The sequence below is a fragment of the Acanthaster planci genome, linkage group LG08 (genome assembly GCF_054643075.1).
Source record: "Acanthaster planci isolate LZ-2023a linkage group LG08, COTS_SCS, whole genome shotgun sequence".
NCBI classification, from domain to species: Eukaryota; Metazoa; Echinodermata; class Asteroidea; order Valvatida; family Acanthasteridae; genus Acanthaster; species Acanthaster planci.
Genome location: NC_141784.1, coordinates 4,586,150 through 4,609,022, shown reverse-complemented (window position 1 = coordinate 4,609,022; position 22,873 = coordinate 4,586,150). Strand labels below are relative to the sequence as shown.

The following is a 22,873-nucleotide window of genomic DNA, read 5'->3' as shown; positions in this document are numbered from 1 at the left end:
AGACTAGTGAACATCCTTTTGTGAAAGAGCACGAAGCCGAAAGCTTTCCAATACATGTCCACATCCTCCGGTAGACTAATGAACATCCTTTTGTGAAAGAGCACAAAGCCGAAAGCTTTCCAATACATGTCCACATCCTCCGGTAGACTAATGAACATCCTTTTGTGAAAGAGCACGAAGCCGAAAGCTTTCCAATACATGTCCACTCGGCAGCTGAAAGTGTGATCGTGCAAATGTTGGGGGGGGGGGCGGGAATGGGGAAGAGGCCCGCCTCCCTTCCTCTCCCACCTCCTGTCCATTTACATTGAGTGACATCACTCATGTAACTCAAGTTTGGACAGCATGTGTGTTTGAGGAAGAGTCACTCATTTGCCCTGGGCAGAACCTTAAGTGAATAGATTCCAAAAGGACAGAAATCCAAAACCTTTTGGAGACTTCAAATTAGGTTCTGATAAGAACACATGTAGAGTAGCATCAGGAATTTTTGTGGGTATAGATTTTATTTTTCCAGTTATATGCCTCGATGAAGTGCACATAGCCATGTAAGAGATTTACCTGAAGTGCTTGGATTGGACACAAGCACAGACTGGCATGCCGGTACACGTATGTGTAGGGATTAGGATGTTTAAGGTTCAGAAGAGAAATAAGACAGAATATTTCTGTTATTTGCCATGGACATGTTGATTTACCAGTCTGTCCTGCTGAGGTAATGGTCTTCAAGTTAAACTCCTTATCACACCTGTTCTGTCCCTCTCTGTAGCAAATGAATTTATAAAAGCTTTGATGAAAGCCATATGCGTTCAATTGACGTTGGAGCTGGCGCACAGTGGTTGTGACAATGAAACGGATGATTCATGCGTGCTTAAGACAATAGATGCCTACTGGCCAATCTGGAATCAATTACAGACAAAGTAGCTCTTCCTGTCGAGAGACCGGCACCGTTGAGACTTCTGGGACTTTGTGCTACGTGGGGCACTCGGTGCTTGGTGTTAGGGATATTGTATGGAATAACATAAGATACTTGAAACTGTTTATTGACGTGGAAGCTGATATGTGGAAAATCCTTGTCAAGTACTGAGAAAAAGGAGACAGGTTCGGGTAATTTGACATGGGTCGTTAGAAATTTTAGGACTTAAAAAACCCATCTGTGTCTCTGGGCAGACTTTCGTTATGCGAAGGGGACAGTTTTGTCAGGAGGGTCGGGACCGAGTTGTGGGAACAGCAGTTTGTCCCCAAAATGTTTTTGGTCCCCACAACATCTTTGTTTCAACGTATGTCGTCCCCATGACCCAGTAACAAGTGAAAGAGTATATGTTTTAATGTGTTCCACATTTGATGTTAACCCGGATGTAGTGTCTGTGCTAGAAATGTCTAGCGTGTATGTATCTCGGAATAGCAGGTGCTTTAGGAGAGTCGGTACACAAATACAACGTGGTTTGAGGGTGTACAGTTGATTTAGCCCGTGAGGTCAAGAACGTTGACAATGTACTCAGTTCATGAGGGGAAGTGGAAGGAACTGGTTTGTCAACTTCCAAAACTAAGAAGAGGTACACCTGAGATCCACCATGTTATATCTTTTTTACCATACATCAGACATTCAGTTGCCATTGAAGATTTGAAGAACAAGAGTTAGACATGCATGTGTGCCACCGTCTGTCCAGATGTAGGGGGCACATATTCCTTGAGGTGACATGGGGCAGAGTCACATGTCTCCGAATGAATTATATTCTCCATTGCACAAACATGAACCTTTCATTACTTAGTTTCTACAGCGGCTGAATAAATTCTGAAAAAGTCCCTGCATCACCTGAATATCCTAAGCAAAGTCTTACTGAATAAATCCTGTCACGCATTTGGTGTGGAGAGCCATGCTACGGTGTCCGGAAAAGTGTCGCTGTGCAAATTATGTGTGGAGCGTCAATTGATCCATTTACCTGTGGAATGGAGCTTGCCACTTTTGGTCACAGAAGCCTCCCAATAATGGTAATGGAAGTATGCCACTTCATAAGAACACCCATTAACGTGAAACGGGTCGCACCATGCTTTCTCCATAATTGGGGGGGGGTTCTTGATTGTACATGCAGTGATCACGAATCCATTCAATCTGTGAGCTTCATTTGCTCACTGATCCTTTCTGAGAGATCACAAGGAAAACTTCATGGCTTGGTTGTGCAGATCTGGAACCCTGTTACCTCCTTCCTACATGTACATGTGCCACAGCAAAACTTTGGAACCACACAACCAGGGATGTGTTTTCTCACAATATGTCAGGATTATTGATCCAAACAATCTAGATGTTTTAGAGTTTTAGTCAATGACATATTGCTACTTGTGTGTATCATGTACATCCTCGTTAAAAGACAAATAAAGCATGCAGTTTTCTCATAATTGGAGCCTGTATGGGGAGAACTCATAGCTTGTTAGCTTTTAAAAACTATAAGAAAATGGTTCCTGAGATTGTTGCAATCCCCCCGCCGCTGCATTTTGGATTTCTCTCTTTCCCCAAATCTCATTCCGTGCTCAACTTCTTTACTTTCTGGCTATATTTGATTGGTTTGAATCTAATGAGCTAAACAGGAAACCGTATCAGGTGGGGGTATTTGCAACATTTAAGGCCGATAGTGCACTTTACATCCGCGCCGCCCAGATTCAATTCACGACAGGGAAGGTACATGTATTGGGATTTCAAGCAGGGAAGACACATGTACAAGTAAATTATACCAAGGACTTGATTCTGCCGAAAAATTTTAAATGTGTTAGAGGCCAGTTCACACTTCAAGCAAATGCAACAGCAAAGTGACATTACTGTCATGAAACATTTGCAGGAAAACACATGCTAGAGGCTGATTCACACTTCAAGCAAATGCAACATCAAAGTGACATTATTGTCACGAAACATTTGCAGGAAAACACGTGCTAGAGGCTGGTTCACACTTCACGCAAATGCAACAGCAAAGTGACATTATTGTCATGAAACATTTGCAGGAAAACTCGTTTGAGTTGAAAGGTGCTCAACTTTTTGTGTATTTGCAACGTAAATATTTGAACTGATGTCACCAAATTGCATTCTTGTTTTCTCGTACTGAGTATGAACCTGCCTCTAGAAATGTACACACAGGGGCAGTGTTGCAGAAAAATAGAACAGAACTGAGGGTCAAGCCCGGACGGTAGAACTAAAGGGTGTAAATGTACCTGTGAGTTTCCAAACGGATATGACCAAGGACAATTTTGTTCACTGTATCTGTATTTAGTTTCAAATTGAAATGTTCAAACTTTGATTTTACTCCCATTAGAAGATTGGACGAGCCATAATTCTTCAGAAATTACTAGTGTGGATTTACCTCAGATTTTTAATTGTGTTTTGATACATGCTTCGTAAAAGTTGCTAGCAGTGTTTCAGTTTTAACCCTGTGCACATTCTTTTACACTTTTTTCTTTGATACAGTACTATGATGACACCTATCCAACACAAAAAGAACAGAAGGCGTTTGAGAAGAACCTCTTCAGCAAGACCCACAGAGCCAATGGTGAGATACCTAGTTTGGAAATGAATGGAGCCAAACTGTGTTTGTGCGCGTTGGCCTTATCCTCTATCATTACTGTCAGATCTGGCCTGTGCGTGTGCATTGGCTTGTTCTCCGCTTCGCATTACTGTGTTTCACTGTGGATTCACCCGGGTGTTACCTAGGGGCCAAAGAGGACAACCCCCCCATGTGATCCACTTTTTTGCCTCCAGCATTTGGTGTAAATCATACCGAGGTCGCAGTGCCAAGGCCAACCGTCTTTTTTTTTTTTTTTGGTCCTGGAAGGGTTTGAAGTTGTCAGCCTCCAGTACTGCTCGCATGGTGCCAGGTACAGTGTATCACCACTCAACTTGTTGCATGGTTCCCAGCACGTGGAGCTTCATCTCTCTTTCTGTCCCCCCCTCTCTCTCCCTCTCTCTCTCCCCCTCCCCTCGGTTGTCCAGGAAATTAGCCTAGACAGCACGTAGTTGGATCTAGACTGTGGTGGGGGATGCTGCTAGATTGGAACAGGAAGCCGTGTCCGCTGCGCAGTAGAGGGGGTGACCAAATGAAGCGTAGTGGTCGGCTTTGTTGAGAGACTTCACTAGGGGGGGGAATGGTTAACAGCTGGCTAGTTAAACCCCCCCCCAAGCCGAGACCGCTAGGTTGCCAAGTCACGGTGTCGGCTTTCTTGCCCTAACCTTACGTGGGTTATGCCAAGCATGCATGAAGTTGGACTACCCTGAGGCCTTTGGACTTGGTTGGAGGAGGGTGTTGGCAAGCCCAAGTGTTGACCGGCATTTGGCTTGACCTGGATTGACTCGTTGGTATGACTTGCAGAAAAAGTGACCGGAGTGATTGAAAATACCATCTGGTCTATTTTAATGGTTTGTTGAATGAAGATAGGAGGTCAGTCAGGGGATTTGTTTCGCAGTTCAAAAATTGAAGTTACTTGAGAGTGGATGTATTGTTGTCTTCACACAGGAAACTTCAGAAATACATTTTTCTTTCTTCATTTGTGATTGCTATTCTCAGCGGTTGTGGTCTAGTGCACAGCCAAATGAGCTGGAAAGTTCAACAGTTGCACTTGAGATAAGAACAACCCGCCTCAGTCCAAATAGAGTGAAAAACTAAAACTTGTGGGGTTGGAAATTATAGGCCGTGACTACCCAATGATGAATCGAAGACGTTCGGAAGAAGGACTTTATGAGGCTGACCCTGGGCAGAGGAGGAAATGGAAGGGGATTCAGAAAGAGATGTATGGGGATTGCTTAGATGTGCAGAAATCAAATAACCAGGGAAACTTCAAATGGCCAAGAAGCTTTGAGTTGACACAGGAGGCACCGAAGTACAATAAATTGTCCCCCAAAATGTTATGGGAAACACAAGCATTTTCCTGTCTCGGACATCAGATTTCTCCTTGTTTCTGCAGATTCTGCAGATCTTGGAACTTGTCGAAAAGGAAAAACACCCACAGAAAATGGCAGGATGCAACGTTGGAATCCCTCCCTCAAATCTTCTACAGTTACCGATGATGAACTATGGGTAGTGGATATCAACAAAGGTGTGGGCAACAAAAATCACAAATGCACGTGAAAACTTGTGTCAGAATTGAGGAAAAACTGATCTTTTTGTTCTTTCTTTTTGGTACATACATGTTTAGAAGAGATGATGTAACAAACTCTCTATTCATTGTACATTATACATGGTGTAAAACCCACACCCAAATCACCATTCTGAGCTTTGATTTTTACACATTTGCCTCTTTAAATTTCCCCGGGGGGGGGGGAATAGTAGCCTGTACTACCCCAAGTGCATTGTTTCACTTGACAATGCATATTCATCTGTTTTCATTCTTTTAGGTTTGGATATCTCCGGCCCACACTGTGAAAAATAGACAACTCTTGTCTTTTCTACACTACCAAAAAACCCCAAAAAACAAGGGGTCATTTAAATGCCTCGACAACTTACAAGTACGTGTACGTGTAATCGTGCTAAAACATGGCAGTTCAACCGCATGAGCTTGATGACTTGGGTTGTTTTCCGAGTATGTGACTTGATGATGCTCGACAAGGACAATTTGCCCCAGTAACCCCGATGCAAGTACTTAGTGCCTTCAGTTCTTAAATCGTACATGTACCCTCCATCAAGTCCTGCAGTACTGGTGAAAATGTCACCGAGCTATATATAGAAGTGTGTTGTTTTTCAGGTGGGACGTGCACACCACATATTGCTGTAGGGTATCAGCCACAAATGCATACATGTGCAAAGTCCTAAGGCAGTGAAATGGGGCACTGTCAATCCATGTGGGTTTAAGTCGTAACTTCATGACCAACTTTTCCCCAATCGGGGTATTCTACGACTGTCCAGTGCAACTGCATTCTTTGTAGTCTGTCTTGGGGGATATTTTTCCATCTCTGGACTGGGTAGATTTGTATGAACACAAGATGGACATTCCTTGTCTTACCAATTTGCACATACTGTACCAGTGTATTTCTAAGCTTACATTAGACAGATGAGCTTTCTCCCATAAATGTCATTCATCCACGGCTAAGACAAATCCTGTACAACATGATGATGTACATGTACCGTTCTTAGTTGGCTGTGAGGATGGGTCCTCTGGAGGTTCTTTTCTTTTGCACCGAGAAATAATCCCGTACATTTTATGCCTGCACTGGAACCTTTGAAATTTTTTTTGAAACAAAAAAAAGTGTGTTCAGGACTTGTCAAGTCGGCTGTTGTTTGTTGCTTCTGAAACCTGTGAAGCCCATACAGTGCACAGGAATGCCCCAATTAAAGGCTGTTACATTTATATGTTTCAAGGAAAAAAGTGGATAAAGAAGGGATTTTAGAGAATTTAATGACCCAGGATACATACATGGAGGTGTATATTTGGACTTGCTTTGACACAGTAAATGAATGAGCAACATAAATTTTTATGTTACTGGCCATATTTGTCGGGGAGGGTGATGAGGTGTCTTTGGTCTGACCTCCATCAGCCAAGTCTCGATAGCAGCGAGGAGCCCTGCTGATTGGCTTGGGAAATGTCGCTGTAGGCAGAGCATTCGTCATGTAATCTCATGTTGTGATAGCCCATGGTAACATGTTTCCTCCAATTCTGACAAGCTACATGTACATGTACCGGTTCGTACACAGTTACCCCGAGGCAGAACAGAAAGTACTTTGAGAAATGGTTGAAAGAGGTTTTGCATTCATGTAGATTTTGTGAGGCATTATCTTAATAAACTCCTATTGCGTAATAGCCCCTGGTACCCTCCTGAATGCAACAGAATGCATTCTTACTGAAACACGTGTACCAGCAGAATATTGCTGAATGCAACAAAATAAACACAGGCAAAATAGAACCCTGCTGAATGAAACAGAATGAACATGATGGAATAGTTAAGTGCAACAGAATGCAACACAACTGGAATGAAAAACCTTGCCGAATGCCACAGAATAAATTTACATTTAGCTGAAATACAAGTTTAATGTCACAGAATGCGACACAGTTGAAATGAGAACCCTGCTGAATGCAACAGAATGCAACACAGCTGAATAAGTGCCCTGCTAAATGCAACAGAATGCAACACAGCTGAAACGAGAACCCTGCTAACTGCAACAGAATGCAACACAGCTGAAATGAGAAACCTGCTGAATGCAGCAGAATGCATCACAGCGGAAGTGAAAACCTTGCTGAATGCAACAGAATGCAACACAGCTGAAATGAGTACCCTGCTAAATGCAATAGAATGCAACACAGCTGAAAAGAGAAACCTGCTAACTGCAACAGAATGCAACACAGCTGAAAAGAGAATTCTGCTGAATGCAACAGAATGCAACACAGCTGAAAAGAGAACCCTGTTCAATGCAACAGAATGCAACCCAGCTGAAATGAGAACCCTGCTGAATGCAACAGAATGCAACCCAGCTAAAAAGAGAACCCCGCTAACTGCAACAGAATGCAACCCAGCTGAAATGAGAACCCTGCTGAATGCAGCAGAATGCAACCCAGCTGAAATGAGAAACCTGCTGAATGCAACAGAATGCAACCCAGCTGAAATGAGAACCCTGCTGAATGTAACAGAATGCAACCCAGCTGAAATGAGAACCCTGCTGAATGCAGCAGAATGCAACCCAGCTGAAATGAGAACCCTGCTGAATGCAGCAGAATGCAACCCAGCTGAAATGACAACCCTGCTGAATGCAACAGAATGCAACCCAGCTGAAATGAGAACCCTGCTGAATGCAACAGAATGCAACCCAGCTGAAATGAGAACCCTGCTGAATGCAGCAGAATGCAACCCAGCTGAAATGAGAACCCTGCTGAATGCAACAGAATGCAACCCAGCTGAAATGAGAACCCTGCTGAATGCAGCAGAATGCAACCCAGCTGAAATGAGAACCCTGCTGAATGCAACAGAATGCATCACAGCTGAAATGAAAACCCTGCTAAATGCAACAGAATGCAACCCAGCTGAAATGAGAATTCCGCTGAATGCAACAGAATGCAACACAGCTGAACTGAGAACCCAGCTGAATGCCACAGAATGCAACACAGCTGAAATGAGAACCCTGCTAAATGCAACAGAATGCAACCCAGCTGAACTGAGAATCATGCTGAATGCAACAGAATGCAACCCAGCTGAAATGAGAATTCCGCTGAATGCAACAGAATGCTTCAAAATTCACTCACGGATTTTGTAGCACAGTGCAGTGCACTGGATGTACATGTACACCAGTCTTAGCCCTACTGAGTTAATGCAACAACTTCTCGCCACTGGTACATTCTGCTGCATCTACCGTAGCAGGGACAGGGCTAGTTGAAGAAAGTTTACACTTGCTTTTTATGAAAATGGGTAGAATGTGAATTTCTTTTGAATGAGAGAGTGACTTTTGTATAGAGTTCAGGTTCGTGTTCAAGTACATGTAGCATGACTTGTTTTATAAGATGGAGAGATTGATAATGATACATGTAATAAGCCTGTTGATATTCCAACAATGATTATGCCTGGCTCTGTTCTTAAAGATTGGATACTTCTCAATTTAACACTTTAGGTAGATATGTTACACAAGAGGACATGCAGTTGAATGTGCAAAGTTGGAGCACAGAAAATAATGACCAAAAAGATGCAGTGCTGAGTTTTTGGCATTTTGTACTCATATATAGAATACTGAAGTGTGACATCACTGTGAACCAGAAAGTGCAGTGCAAACGAATGGAGTACGCACGCGTGTTAGTTCACGCGCTGGTTGTCGTGCTAATGCCTTTTACACGCTAATTGTGCGCGTGACGTATTCACTTCGGTACTCTGTAGGTTTCTTTCCAAACCATGTTTTGCTGAGGTATCACACATTGAGATATTACAACACTCTTGCTGATGTACACATTGAATTTAAATAGAGTTTTCAATTCTCTTCATTCCTCCCCATTTTTGGTTGTGCTTCCCTGTTTGGCCTTTCTGCAGCTGAAATCATAATGCTGGAAGGACTGACGTGTGTCTACCGGAGCAACGTGGACTTGTATTTCTACGTCATTGGCAGTTCACAGGAGAATGAACTCATTCTTGTCAGCGTGCTCAATTGTCTCTATGATTCCATCTCCCAAATTTTGAGGTAAGAACCCATCCATCGAGTGACTTATTCCACAAGGTATGTATTGTGGAGAAATCCGGCATACAGAAGAATGCTGGCTATTCCCAAGGGGCTGTGTGCGTCTCTTTTGGAGCAGTCAGTTTTGGGATTTGTGAACTGTAGTCCTCGTCTTCAGTTTTCTTTTGTAAGAACAGCTGCAAAATGAGTTGATGGTTTGCATATTCACTGCAGTGTCTCCCATCTTGATGGGTTAGTCATGCCACTTTCTGTTGTGCATGCTGCAAAGTTGTGCATTTGTGTTGAACAACATGTTGTAAAAAGTACAACGTAACAGCGCTTGCACGTGCCCCATAGTAGGCTGTGATTTGGCCCGATTTATAACGTTGGTAACCCATATCACCATGTGATCATCATGTTCATTACCACTGAGTTAATTAGGAGTCTGCCCACATCTAGCATTGTGTGGTTCACTAAGGATACATTCTTTCTTTGAATTCTTGAGGCTGCATTCTTGTGGTGAGTGTTGCAAAAAACCTGTAGTGAAATCGATGCCCGTTGTAAAGTCACACAAGAAAACACACTGGCTAATATACAATGTAAGAGATAAGATTTACATACTGCTATTGTATGGAAACAGGCCAAGGGGACGATGCTTTAGGTTGGAAATCCCCTTCATTTGTAGTGGACTCTAAACACAAGCATGTAACCAGGGCCTGATTTCATGACATTGCTTAACAGTTAGTGGAAAAGATGTGCTTACAGCAGAAAACTTGGCCAACCTTAAGCACTGTTTTGTGGTGTAGTTGTACTAATGGGGAGCAGGTTAGCGCGGCGGTTCTTTCCTTGCTTTGCACCAATGAGGCCCGGGTTCGAGTCCCTGCTTGGCCCAGGTTTTAAGTGCATTTGGTTTCCAGTCCATACTCGCTCTCGCAGGTTTTCTCCGGGTACTCTGGTTTCCTCCTGCCTCTAAAACTGGACCTTCTTCCTAACTCATCAAGGACCCCACAGAAAATGAGTTGCAAAACTTTCATGGGCTATCCCTGGTATTACCCACATGTAATTGTTAGGTAATTCCAAATAAATCCAATCCAATTCAACAGTTGTGGGTGTTTAGAGATTCCCATTGTTTCGTTGCAAAGTGAAGCAAATTTTTTTTCTGAGATAAGCGGGCCTTCTGCTTCGCTTACGGTCTCCATGAAATATGCAGTGCCTCTGTAAGCATAAGATGGTGTACTTAGCACCGAAGTTGCTAACCATGGTCAAGAATTTTGCATGCACTACCAACATTCTGCACTCTTAAACTGTGTTAATTTTTCCTATTTTGCTTCTTATCAGCATCTCGATTTTGTTTTTAAAATGTCCATTCCTTTGCAATCTGCAACCCTGTCCTTTTTTGGTTACACTGCTGCCCGTGCAGTGAATTTCTCTAGATGTGGATGGCTTGTGTCAGTCTTAGTGACTTGACAGACAGCTTTTTCTGCAGTGATGTAAAGAGCACAGAGCAGATCAGTGAAACAGTGAAAGTCAGGCTAGTTTTTTCTTTACTGGAACAGCCTAGAGGTGAACATCTGTATGGAGCTTGTCAACTGGAGGAGGCGTGATACTTGACTGTCCTTTCCTTGTTGAGATTGAGATGTCAAATATACCCCAGCCAGTACACCGAGTGGGTTCAAATTTAAGATGCCAACCCGGAAAGGAACACGGCACATTTTCTGGGGCGTTCAAATGTTAGGGTGCTGCATGAAACTTGTATCTTGCGAGCTAGGGGGGCAAAGCCTGGTTGAGGTGATGGATCACGCAGTCCAAGGTGGGGCAGGAATTGCAAAGCTCTCAGAAAATGGTTCCAACCAGCGTGCTAGCAATTAATGAAGATGTCACGTAGGGGCTGTTCTGTCCTGCTCGCCATTTGATTGATTTGACCTGTAGCTGACAAAAAGTAAAAAGTAGTGAGAAATATAGTCGGTCACAGTGGAACTTTGCTCTTGGTGACGAGTCAAGATAGCGCTTGGCATGTGTCATCAATAAGTGGGCCTCTCGGAGGGCTGGCTGGTCTTAGGATAAGAATCCCATCAGTGTCCCCCCTATTGGCTGGAGAGACTTCATCAATCATTTCGGTATTTAGTACATGTACATGTATAGGGTCGATAATGCTCGGCAGTGGCAGACAGTCTGAAAATTGAAAATGAACCATATTTGACTCTATCTACCTCTGGTATTTTTTAATATGAGTTTTGTAGCAACCAGTAGCCCTGACACCATCAAACTGTGGTCCTACAATGTACATGTTCATGTACCTCCAATGAGTGTCAAACCAGAGCTAATAAAAAAGCCTACCATCCGCTTCCTGTTTCAGTGTGGTTCTTTTCAGAACAGCTCTCCAAAACCAGTGCTTCTTCAAACCTTCTGTTTTGATATTTACGTTGCAAATGAACAAGTCTCATGCCGTCAACAAACCTTGATCTGCTTACTGACAAAGTCAGATCGGTGTGCGCGCGCCCTGTAATGTCAAGTCCAGGTGTAGTCCGTTTGCTGTGGCCTCATGTACGTGCGCCTGAGGTCTGTCAAGAATAATGATCAACAGCCAGGTGGCATTTGGTATCCAGATCTTTGATAATGAGATCAACTTCAGCCCTGTAGGAGTGAAAAATTCTATCAAGTATTCTGGAAGTGAATTGTAGAATGCTCAAGCCAACCTCACCTCTAATCTTGGTCTAGTGTAGTCCTTAGCCAGAGGCTCTTGTCTAAGGAAAGAGGAATTAAATACAGAACCATAAAGATCACCTACATGTACATGTGCATGTCCGACTGACTTAACTCCAACATTTTGTCGATAAAGTAAAAAACAAGACTTCAAAGTATTTGCTGCCCATTTGATCATAATAGACCAGGTACATACAAGAAACTCATGATGGATTTGTGTTGCAAATGAGTGCAGTTGGTGCAAACTCCAGCCACTGTGACACGAGGTGTGGGCTCAGGACTTTTGACTTATCACTTCCCCACAGTAGAAGGATTCTACTTTTAAATTGACTGGAAATCTGGGTTAGCAAGGCTGCTTTCTATTATCTGCGCTAAATTTATGGGTCGTTGAAGTTCCGACGTAGCTGCTGCTCGGAGGTGGCATTGATTAAAATGCTTTAAATCTTTTCCAACGTAATTGATAGTAAGGGTTAGGGCTTCCAAAAAAGTACACCTTTCCTGGCAGCTGCACAACTGTAGAATCAGTAAGTTTCTAGGGATCTTGATTCAACAGATTTTGTAGTTGAATTGAGCTAATTTGATTTTGTTTCCTCTGGGAACCTGAAAAACTTCAGAAAGACCTTGTGCCTTGGTACTGTATTTTGATTTTGAGCTGGATCACGTATGAAATTGGAAATTTTACACTTGATCGATTAGTGGAGAAAATAAATCACATGGGTCTAGATGGCTTTTTATTTTTCATGTAGATGGACATTTGACCGGGGTGTCTGCTTTGTTTCATCGTAATGGTAGTCAAGTGTAGGGAAATTTATGAGGCAAGATTGGGCATTTTGATGACTGGATGCCCATGGGTAACTGTGCGTGTTCTGATATGTAGATGTTGTGAAGCGTGCGGTATTTTTTTTCTGTTCGAAAGAGGGGGAGAGGAAGGAAGGAAGGAAGATATACCTTAAGATGTGTTGCAAGAGTCTGCTAGAGAGGAACCGTCTGTCTTTATGAAGGAAGGTGATGCTGCCAGAGATTACCTCGAGGGCAAGGAAAGATACGACTGCCGCCCGGCGTCCCCGTGGCTGCTGCCACGCCCTTTCAGTCAGCGCCGCGGCCCTGGTGCATTGCGAGGCATCTGAAAGCACCTCGCAAACCAGAAGCAGATGGCATCGGTTGAGTGGAGAAGCAGGTGTGTTTGACACGAGCTTTGTTGCCCCCCCTCCCGTCGTTCTCTCTTTGTGGTCCCTCCTGTGCGCTGCTGTTCCTGTTGTTCCGCTCCAGAGACGCAGCCGGGATGACGGCATATGGTTTACGTTAAGCCGCTATTTGAGACTGCCGATGTTGATTCAGGATTGACTGTACATGTGCATTGTTGTGACTCCCCGGTATTTCTGTCAAGAGATCATTGACGGTGACTAGTCCTTGCAGGATTTCAGACAATCTCTGAAACCTTGTGAAAATTACCGGTAATGAGAACCTTCAGGACTGTTGGTGTTGGAAACAGGTTTTGATAGCTCACTGAAATCACCCAAACCCTGACACAAATGATCCATATCCATCAGTTGTTTCTTGTGGCAAGCTTGTCAGAATGTTGGCATCCCTGATAAGCTTGGAAGTTGTAGGATCCTAATGGAAACTGCTAAATACCTAAGATATTGCAGAGTGTGCAAGGTTAATGTTTCCTACTGAGTGTGATTCATTTCATGATTGTAAAAACCATATACTTCACATTTTAAATGACGGAATACTTGTTGACATGGTTGAAGTGTTAAATGAATCCCAGTGATGAGTCACCGGTTTAATGTGCTGAGGTACATGTACATGTATGTATATACATGTATACCTGTAGGAGTGTGTTTGTGAGATGTTATAAAGGTTTCAGTGTGAGTGGGCCTGGAGCTGGACCAAGAGAGGGCACTATTTCCTTGGCAACGGAGGCTCCTTTGGTATTAAATGCGCATTGCTGGTTTATGAATGACTAGGAAATGCAAGCGTTGCAGGATGCATCGCTACCAGCAAAAGGAATACTCCTGACCAATGCGGCTCTTTTCAACTGATGAGGGGGTGCTTCTGCTCGAGGTGGATTGTGAGAATACATGATTTTTTCAGCAGAATTCTCTACTTTTATGAAATATTGCTAAATGTACCATATGTGCATGTACAGTGAACAGTTCCAAATCTCCCGTGATTTGCAGGTTTTTCTTAGCTCGTTGTAGTTTGTTGGTCGACTCACAAACAAATTGAAATTGGCCTGGCAGAGCATGTGCCTGTTTCATGTAGAACAGTATCCTACATGTACATGTTCGTGGATATTGTGGAAAAAAAAGTCCGTAGAAAGGTTCTTTGTTTGTGCAGATGTCGCACTGCTATCAGTAATTGGCACGCTGTAGCCAAAACGGGGATGGAGGGAACTTCAGGCACCCAGGATTGGCAGGTGTTGGGAATGGTGTATGCACCTGGCGACTGACGCTTGAGATGGAGTGATGGATAGTCAACCGGCGAGTTGATCGATTGGCCCTTGATTGATTACTGTGCGGGCTGGCTGACTGACTGGTCAATGTGACGGATTGGCTGAGGTTTTCATTCGGGAGCATGTTGGATTCGCAGGGGAACTCGAAAATGCACTCCGCATGGCAACCCAATTGGGACTTGGGCATGCCAACCTTGGAGGCATGAAAACATTCCTGTGTGTGAAATGCCGCAGATCACATGCAGTCATAATTTCTTGCGCCATGGAAACTGTATTTTCTATGTTAACTCTGGACAACTGTTAGCCCGATTTCAGTTGCTTTCCTATTTTGTATATCTTGTTTTGTTTTTCGGCCCTGACAGGTTTTGTTCTTTGACATTTACATGTATACATGTACAGATGTGTTTGGAAATCTTCAGGACAAATGTGTCCAAATCTTGAAGCCTCAAAAATATGCTTTCGGGAACTGAAGCAAAGCCACATATCACTTTATTAATGTAATTACACATACATGTACATGTATACGCAAATACAAAGTCAGTTTTTGGATTTGTATTCATTTGCATTTTAGGGACGCATTCTCAGTTTTTCTTTCTACTTCTTCACCCAGTCTGTGAGTTACAAATGAACTAATCGGGTGTGTGAACTACTGATAGTTCAGTCACATTTGTCTCTTCAGACTAACCTCTAAATGTGCTTATCATGCAGAAGAGGAAAGCAGGTACATATATACATGTAGGTGTGGTATGTCAGAGGACATCAACAATCACTGGTGTGGACATTGTAAAAAACTGATAGTGGGTATTCCACCCCTCCCCCCAAAAGAGGAAAACGGCAAGAGATTTTTATCCACTTTCGTTTGGGTGTGACCCATACGCCCCTTAGTTACCTCTCCCTCGTCAAGTTTTCTGTTTTCGTCCTCAGAAGATTTTTCCAGATGCTTTTGATCAAAGCATCATGACAAGTTGGGGAAGGGCATATCAAAAGAATGACATTGGCTCACATCAATGCTGTTTATCTATTTTGGGGGTCTCTCAACTTGGCTCAAGGCAAGACTTTGAAGTACTTGTACATGCGGCATTTAATGGAGGTGTTCCTTTTTCTAAGATGGCCAATTCCTGCACTGTTAATGGAAATGAGACGTCCAGTCCTCTGCGCATCAATTAATATATCAGGTCCCTTCACGGTGGGGGTTGTCGAGATATTGACCTGGAGCCCAATGGAAAATCAAAGTGGAACTACATTGGAGTTCGTTTGTTTGCGGTTATGCGGGAAGTTGCTCTGAAAGTAGTCCGTGGGAAATGTAATTTAGTGGAGACCTTGACACGTGATTGTATAACGATCAGACGATGTGTCCAACGACGGATCAAATTTTTTTCCCGGGGCATGTTCAGACAAGGTGCCAAATAGCAGATTTATAGTCCAGACCGGATAGTCCGAGACTGAAGCTGGGGATACATGGACATCATTACCTTTCCTTAAAAAAAAGTTTTTGTCATGTCGGGAGTATGAGCAATTCTGCCGAATTTCACTGAAAAATAACTCTTCTGAAAAAATGAATCCAAAACGTGCGTAGCGTGAACTGGCATAGTCAGTGTACATGAATGTACATGTGCATGTGTCAGGGGAATTTCCCGTTTCCACATCACAGCATCCTGTTTGACAGGGCTACATGTGCCTGTACATGTACATGTACTTACAGGCAACATATAATTTGGAACCTGGTTTTTCTGTTGTTAACCCAGAATTTAATGACTGAAAAGATTTCTGAGGCAGGGATTGGTGCTTGCCTATTGCTGTGTACATAAGCAACAATGAATCATGAAAGCAAATTAAATCGGATCTAGCAAACTCTAAAAAAAGGCAGCACTTTCTTTGTGTGTCAACCAGTGTACTGTAACATGTAGGCTTTCTTCATGGGATGACATCGCACTGTTTCTCTCGTGGAAATACTCATCAGCATTAAAAATAAAAGGCCGTGAAACACCCTTTGAAAAAGTGAAGCAAACGTTGAAAATACAGGTTTTATTATTACAGCTACCCTTTAAGAAAATAGTCCCAGACTGTAGAGTTTTGTTGAAAGGGTTTCTATAATCCCACCTAATTTAGTCTACCCAAAGTTTATGAACTGAGTTTGTGACCTCAGGAGGTTGAGCCGTTGCGATTTTTTTTTTGGCCCGCAGAACTTCATTGCTTTTGTTGTCGTCTCGTCTACTGCTCCTGTTACAGTGCTTGTTTTTTCTAACTTCAGACTAGAAATCTCCCGATAAAAGTCGGCAATAGAAAAACAGAGCCAGCTTAATCACAGCCCTGAAGCTGACAAATCCCTCCACGATATCGAGGTGGCCCATAGAGGCCCTTGTCATTCTTTCTGTACCTGGGAAGTTCGAGATGTGGAAAAAAACAAAAGGTCTGGAGAACTTTGTGCGGTGACTGAAACAATTTTAAGTTAATATTGAAGCAACTCTGTGCAAGTTGGTCTGTGTACTGGTGGAGCACACGTGCATTGGAGACCGTGTACCCCGTATGTTAGGTCCCCCCGTAGTCTGTGCGTGTATTTAGTTTGTGTATAATTTGCGCATGTGCAGTAGTTACTGACTTATGGTCATCGGCCTGGAAAATTATTTTAGCAGACGATGCATCGGTGGTGACCCATGTGAGGGATTTGTAATGGCATTTCCCTTCAAGACCTTGTGTGCTAATAAATTGACAAGAATCTATCAAATGGTTGTATTGAATACATGTAGCTTGTCGTTTCTCGCATTTTTCACCTTACTTAGTACCCAATTTTCACACTTTGGTTGAATTTCCCTCAGAACATCAGTGATAACGTTTGGAAAACTGATGAATTGCTTGTATCCATCAGCTCATTTCTTCAAGATCGAGGGCCATTTGTCTGAAATGCGGTTTATTTTCCACGCAGATTCAAATTTCCGTACTGAGTCCGACGGTGGTCAAAAATGCGATGACCTGATTCTGGGCATGGTGTTCATGTACACGCACACCTACATGCACCTGGATATGAGTGCAAATTTTTGTTTTCTTTTTTTTTTTGGCCTTCCCTTCCTCTTTGCATTTCTCCATTCAGTTCTGCTTGTTTATGTACATGTATACATTGCTGGTCCTGTGCTGTAACCCAGTCATTTGTCTTTTAGCCTCTGAGGAAGAACTTGTCAAGTTCAAAACGTCAGGATGCACTATTTTTTATTAATTTGGGTGCATGTTGACTTTAACTACATTGCACTAATTGGTACAATGACGTCGAATCGCTCGTCTGTAAAAAGGCACCAACTAAAACTGTCTGTTCTCATTCATACAATTTCCTTCTTACATGATACGTACTCATTAGAGCATTCATGATTTTCCTAATACCATTCACAAGTAAAGACATGTCAGGGAAAACCCAGCAAAACTGAAGAAATATTCTCTAAAATGTTTGCTTCACTTCCAACTCGATAAGAATGGGCAGAAAATGGATTGTTATCGTATGCGAGTTATGTCGCAAGAGGGATTTTGAGTTTTTCTATTCTAATTGGTATTGAAATGAGGACAACTACATCTGTGCGTGATGTTGATCGATTACTTTTGGGATCAACCTGCCTGAGTCGGGAGCCATTTTGCTGGCTTCTGGCTTCAGTGAGATTCAGTGTGCATGGGCAGAAACTGAATGAGCGGTTCAAACATACGTGGTACATGTATACTGTACAAGCCCGATGATGAGTAGTCAGTACCCCACTGGGATCTGATGAACTTTGGGGCTTAGGATGGATTTTATATGATATGACATAGTCTAAAGTACAAAGACTAGACAGGTGCTTGAAGTGGACTTTAAGAATCAGCAGTTCTTTGCAGTTGTTTTTTTTTCCCAGCAAAAAAAAGTCTCATCACAGCCTCAAGCGTTGACCGAACAAGAAGGTTACATGTAGGCCAGAACAAAAAGTCTCACAGCCTGGGGTTTATGTTCCTCCTTTCAACAATAGAATGATTGACAGTCCTGCACCTGTTAATGACTCAGCCTGAACAAAGGAATCACAGATGACAAGTGGGCCCAGGCTTGTGTCTCTGCCCCCTTTGATAATGGATCAATTGTTGTGTCATGTTTCACCCACTAACCCCTTGCCACATCAAAGTCACAGCATTTAGGGGTGATGATGGACATCCAAGAACAAGTGGTGTTTCCAGCCCCGCTCCCCAGTTGCATCATGAAATTTGCACTTTCATTCTAAATTGTCTTCCTATGTTGACAAAGTTCTCTGGATTGATCGTTCTTCTTTCTTTCTTTTTTTTCAGAAAGAGGTGCAGTTTAAGTGCACCAATGTATTTTGGAGAAATTCTAGGTCCGTAATTAAAAAAAAAGAGCATGCACTCAGTACACTTGCATGCATGCACTCTGTGGTTAATTGAGTTAAATATGGAGAAGTATTATGGTAAAAACATCTCATGAACTGTGCTAGATTTGAATTACTTGCATTATTACTCACAAAAGAATAAAATTTACTGTTAAAATTGGTGCCTGCACCTGTACATTACATGCATTTTGTTGTTTGAAGTTGAACGTGTGTACTGTACTGTACGTGCTGCTTGGACTGTTATCTAGGCTTCCCACGAAGCAGTATTTGAACACATCTCTTGCTACCGGTTCGCTACATGGATAGCTGTTATAATAACTTTTCGTCAGAAACTGCAAAAAAAGTTTTGCTTACGTGTGCAGTACATGTCTTCGTTGATGACGGATACACGCATGTCCAAGGGGAATGACTTTTCTGCGGAACGGATGGCAGCCTCAATTCTATTGTGCTTATTTCTTTGCCTCTCCTCCTTCTTCCGCCCCCCCCATAGGATAGGATTCGGGGGGGGTTTAGCTGAGTCTTTTTAGGGCAAGAAGAAGAGCCTGTTTGGGTGTGGCATACATGTACTTCCTCCTCCTCCCAGTCTCCCTGAGGTACACGGAGTAAGGGTGACTGCACTTTTTCTTGTGGGGATGGGACACATATCTGGTCCGATCCGGAGCCTTTTGTGACACCACCGACAGGTGCTGACTGGGTGCTTTTATCATGGAAGGCCCCCCTTCCTGATCAGACAGCTATTGTACTAAGCTGATGGTTTTCCCCCTTGTCAAAATTGAGTCCCTCCCCTTCCCTTCTTGTTGCGATATCCCCTTGTCGGTTCCGATGTCTCGGCGTGTATCAGATAGCCATTGTGCTAATGCCGATGAAGCTTCACTGATCACCCCTGCCGAGTCTCAAAGCAGGCAGGAGGAGCAGGCCTGTCTGATGGTGGAAGCACTGGTCCTCGTCACTGGGATCGGGGAGGCAGAGCAGGGGGATGTGAGGGGGGGTTTCCAAGAAACAATGTGCAGAGAGTGGGGCAACTCTGGAAGAGGTTCTGCGGCGCCCTCTGTCTTCCGAACCCAGACACGCTGTCTTGTGTGTGAGTATCGATCTGCCCCGGATTGATTGGTTGAAGAAACTGATTCTTGATGATGCAACCTGTACGTGCACGTCAAGCCCAACTGCAGTACAAGAGGATTAACATTAGAACAACCATTAAACTGCCTTTTTTATTGAGCAAGTTTCCATTATTCTTTCAGCATTTCCGTCGCTTCTCCTCCGACCGTAAACTACATTTTCCGGACAAGTTTAGATCCCTGCTCAGTACCAATGTTTGCCTAGTGGTTCTGTGCAATCTGAATGGGCCATTAGTTCATGACAATCGCTGCTCTTCCGGGCACCTTTTTCTCATGGGTGAGGAAAAGCCGATTACCGATTCTCCTCGTTATCAAAGGACACATACTGTAACCGCACAAGCCGGATGTGAACCTGCAGCCTGCAAAGTTACCTGTATAGTCTTTGAGTTTGACGGGATGGTCGTGTTCACTTTGACCTGTGTCTGATCAACAGCCGTCCAGTAGTGGCATTCCTTTGGACTCAACAAGCTGCTTACCTTTTGAAGACATTTTTTGTTCTTCTGCAATTAAAACGGGGGAAAATACATGTTTTCTCCCACTGCAAATTTGACCCCAAAAGGCATCATAATTTTTTTTTTAAAGGGGAAAATTTACAAAAATCATGAATTATTTTGTAGGATCAATCCATCTGCCCTTAACTTGAATACAGGATGTCCATACCTACATATACGTGTATGCCATACTTTTCACCATGTACGCGATACATGTATTTCTGGCCAAAAAACAAGGCTCTTGAAGGAATGTGCATGTACAGTAGGCCCTGGGGACGAGGTTGCCAATGGGGGAAATTGTGGAAGGGGTTGATGTCTTCACACGAAGCAGGCACTTACAGTCAGCTATGGACGTACATGTGTACAGTACACCTACATGTACTTTCCTTGCTGCACTAAATCAGCCGTCTCCCCTGAACTCCCTACTGTCTAAGCGGTAATTTTTCTGTCAACTGATGTGCCCCCAGGGACTTGCCGAGTGATCAAAGGGGGAGCTGTACAGCCAGAGATAACCATTTCTTATTTCCCAAGAGCAATTAAGGTGCTGTGGAATGATTACCTGTTCACACTTCAGAGTTGTCTGTACACTGGCAGAGAAGTAATTGAATGTGTAGTTGACTGGGATTAATTTGAGTCAGTGAAATTGCCCGTTGCATCCAGGGTTGCATTACATTTCTTGTATGTGCAACTCTAAATCATCGGTTACTGGTAGTTCATGTATGTGTGATGTTGCAATGAGCCCCTAGCTGGACCAAGAGAGGGGACAATTTTCCCAGCAATGGAGGCTCCTTAGGTCGGAACTGCACTTCCCTGGTTCACAATGGACTTTGAAGTGCATGTGCTTAATACGGTCACGGCACTATGGTGTACTATTTATGACAAACATTTTTCTCTCTGTTTAGCCTTCCCTCCAGGCGATGTAACTACACAACGCAATGGCACGATGGCTCCCTTGTGTCGTGAAGTCAGGTCAAACCATCGCCTTCTTGCCATTACATTTGTACACACACGATGCGGTGCGTCGTGTCGGGCCATCGCCTGTTGCGTCATGCTGTCTTAGGCCCTTTCCTTGTTGCATTTTTTTCTGCCTAAACGTCACCCCTTCCGTCGCCGTTGCAAGCACCGCCGTGTGTCGCGTCGTGTATCGTGTCGTGCGTCGCGTCGCCTATTACGTCTCCTGAAGCATGACGTGACGCACAACACGACGGCTGTCACCCTTTGCTTCATGGTGTTTATAGAGGGCGCCTTAACTGTTTTCTTTCATTTCCTTCCCCCGTACTGTGCTTGCACAGTACATGCCGTAGGTAGCAGGCCTTGATTCTCTTGTTCTTTTTCGTGTATTCTTTCTAACTTTGTGTTTTCATTAAGAGTGAGTTGTTGAAGAAGCCACAACAATGTTTTAGCTTTTCCTGCTCTAATACAGGAGATTCACAGTGCGCCTCCAAGAGTTTTCAACGTGTTGGCCAATCACAATGCGCGAAATTTGTCAACCCTTTCCAAACACGCATTTGGTGGCATTGCGATTGGCCAACACGTTGCAAACTCTCAGACGAGCACTATAGTGAAATGCTCGTATTCTGATCTTTCTAATAATTATTTGTAAATCCATTCTAAGATACAATAAATCAATCATTTTTACGTGCTTGCTATAAATGTAACATATGGATCTGATGAGAAATTATATGTGTAGCCAAACAGAGTTGAAGAAAAGACACGGCCACAATGATAATAGCGTCTGTATAATGTTTTATTCAGAAACACGGACTAATATCATTGAAAGTGTGGAGCTGAGGAAGGTAACGAGGAAGACTGGCCTGAAGGAAGACTACGACGGAATATTCTGATGGTATTATAGAGCAGGCTCGGTGGTAACTTCCTAAACCCGTGGTCAAACTTGCGGTCATACAATTGTAGACAAATTGTATGGGGAATTGGAAGTACTACTTAGAAATTACCGGGATGGACCGCGGAGAAATACCGGTATGTATAAGGTTACAAATCTACCACAAATGGGAACTTTATTGACTGTATTGAAACAAAATCATTGGCTGGGTGATAAAGAGTGACATGTTATGGGCTTCCACTTATTATGAGAGAGAAGTTCCTACATATGCCGATTTTCTTTTTGCTCTTTTTTCATTTTTTCAATAAAATATGACAGAAATTAAATCTAATTGATGAATGGATGAGATAAAAACAAGGAAAAATCAACACCAAAGAGCAAATAGCAAATACTTTGCAAGCACTGGGGACGGAAATGAAAAAAAGCAAAGGCGCCCTCTATAAACACCATAAAGCAAAGGGGACAGCACACGATGCGTTGCGTCGTACGTCGCGTCGTGCTTCCGGCGACGTACATGCAATAGGCGACGCAACGCACAACACGATGGTACGACGCAAAGGGGTGGAAGGGGCGACGTTTAGGTAGAAAAAAATGCAACAAGGAAAGGACCCAAGACAGCATGATGCGACGGCACGATGTGATGCCTCGTGTTTGCACAAACAAAATGGCAAGAAGGTGACGGTTCAACCCGATGGCACAACGCAAGGGAGCCGTTGCGTCGTGTAGTTACGTCACCTGGAGGGAGGCTAGAGAGAGAGAGAGAAAATTGTGTCGTAAATAGTACACCATACGGGGCTACCAATAAAATGAACACTC

The 22,873-nt window shown here is 43.3% G+C and overlaps 1 protein-coding gene across 5 annotated transcripts in view; it reads left to right on the top strand.

Moving 5' to 3' along the window:
- The window catches only part of LOC110974478 (coatomer subunit zeta-1-like), an 86,287-nt gene that overhangs the window by 23,249 nt on the left and 40,165 nt on the right, over positions 1 to 22,873 (top strand). For all 5 annotated transcript variants that reach the window (XM_087140360.1, XM_022226148.2, XM_022226146.2 and 2 more), the window contains exons 3-4: positions 3,446 to 3,527; positions 8,972 to 9,119. In XM_087140360.1, coding sequence (XP_086996486.1) covers positions 3,446 to 3,527; positions 8,972 to 9,119 — 230 coding nt within the window. The remainder of the gene's footprint in view (positions 1 to 3,445; positions 3,528 to 8,971; positions 9,120 to 22,873) is intronic.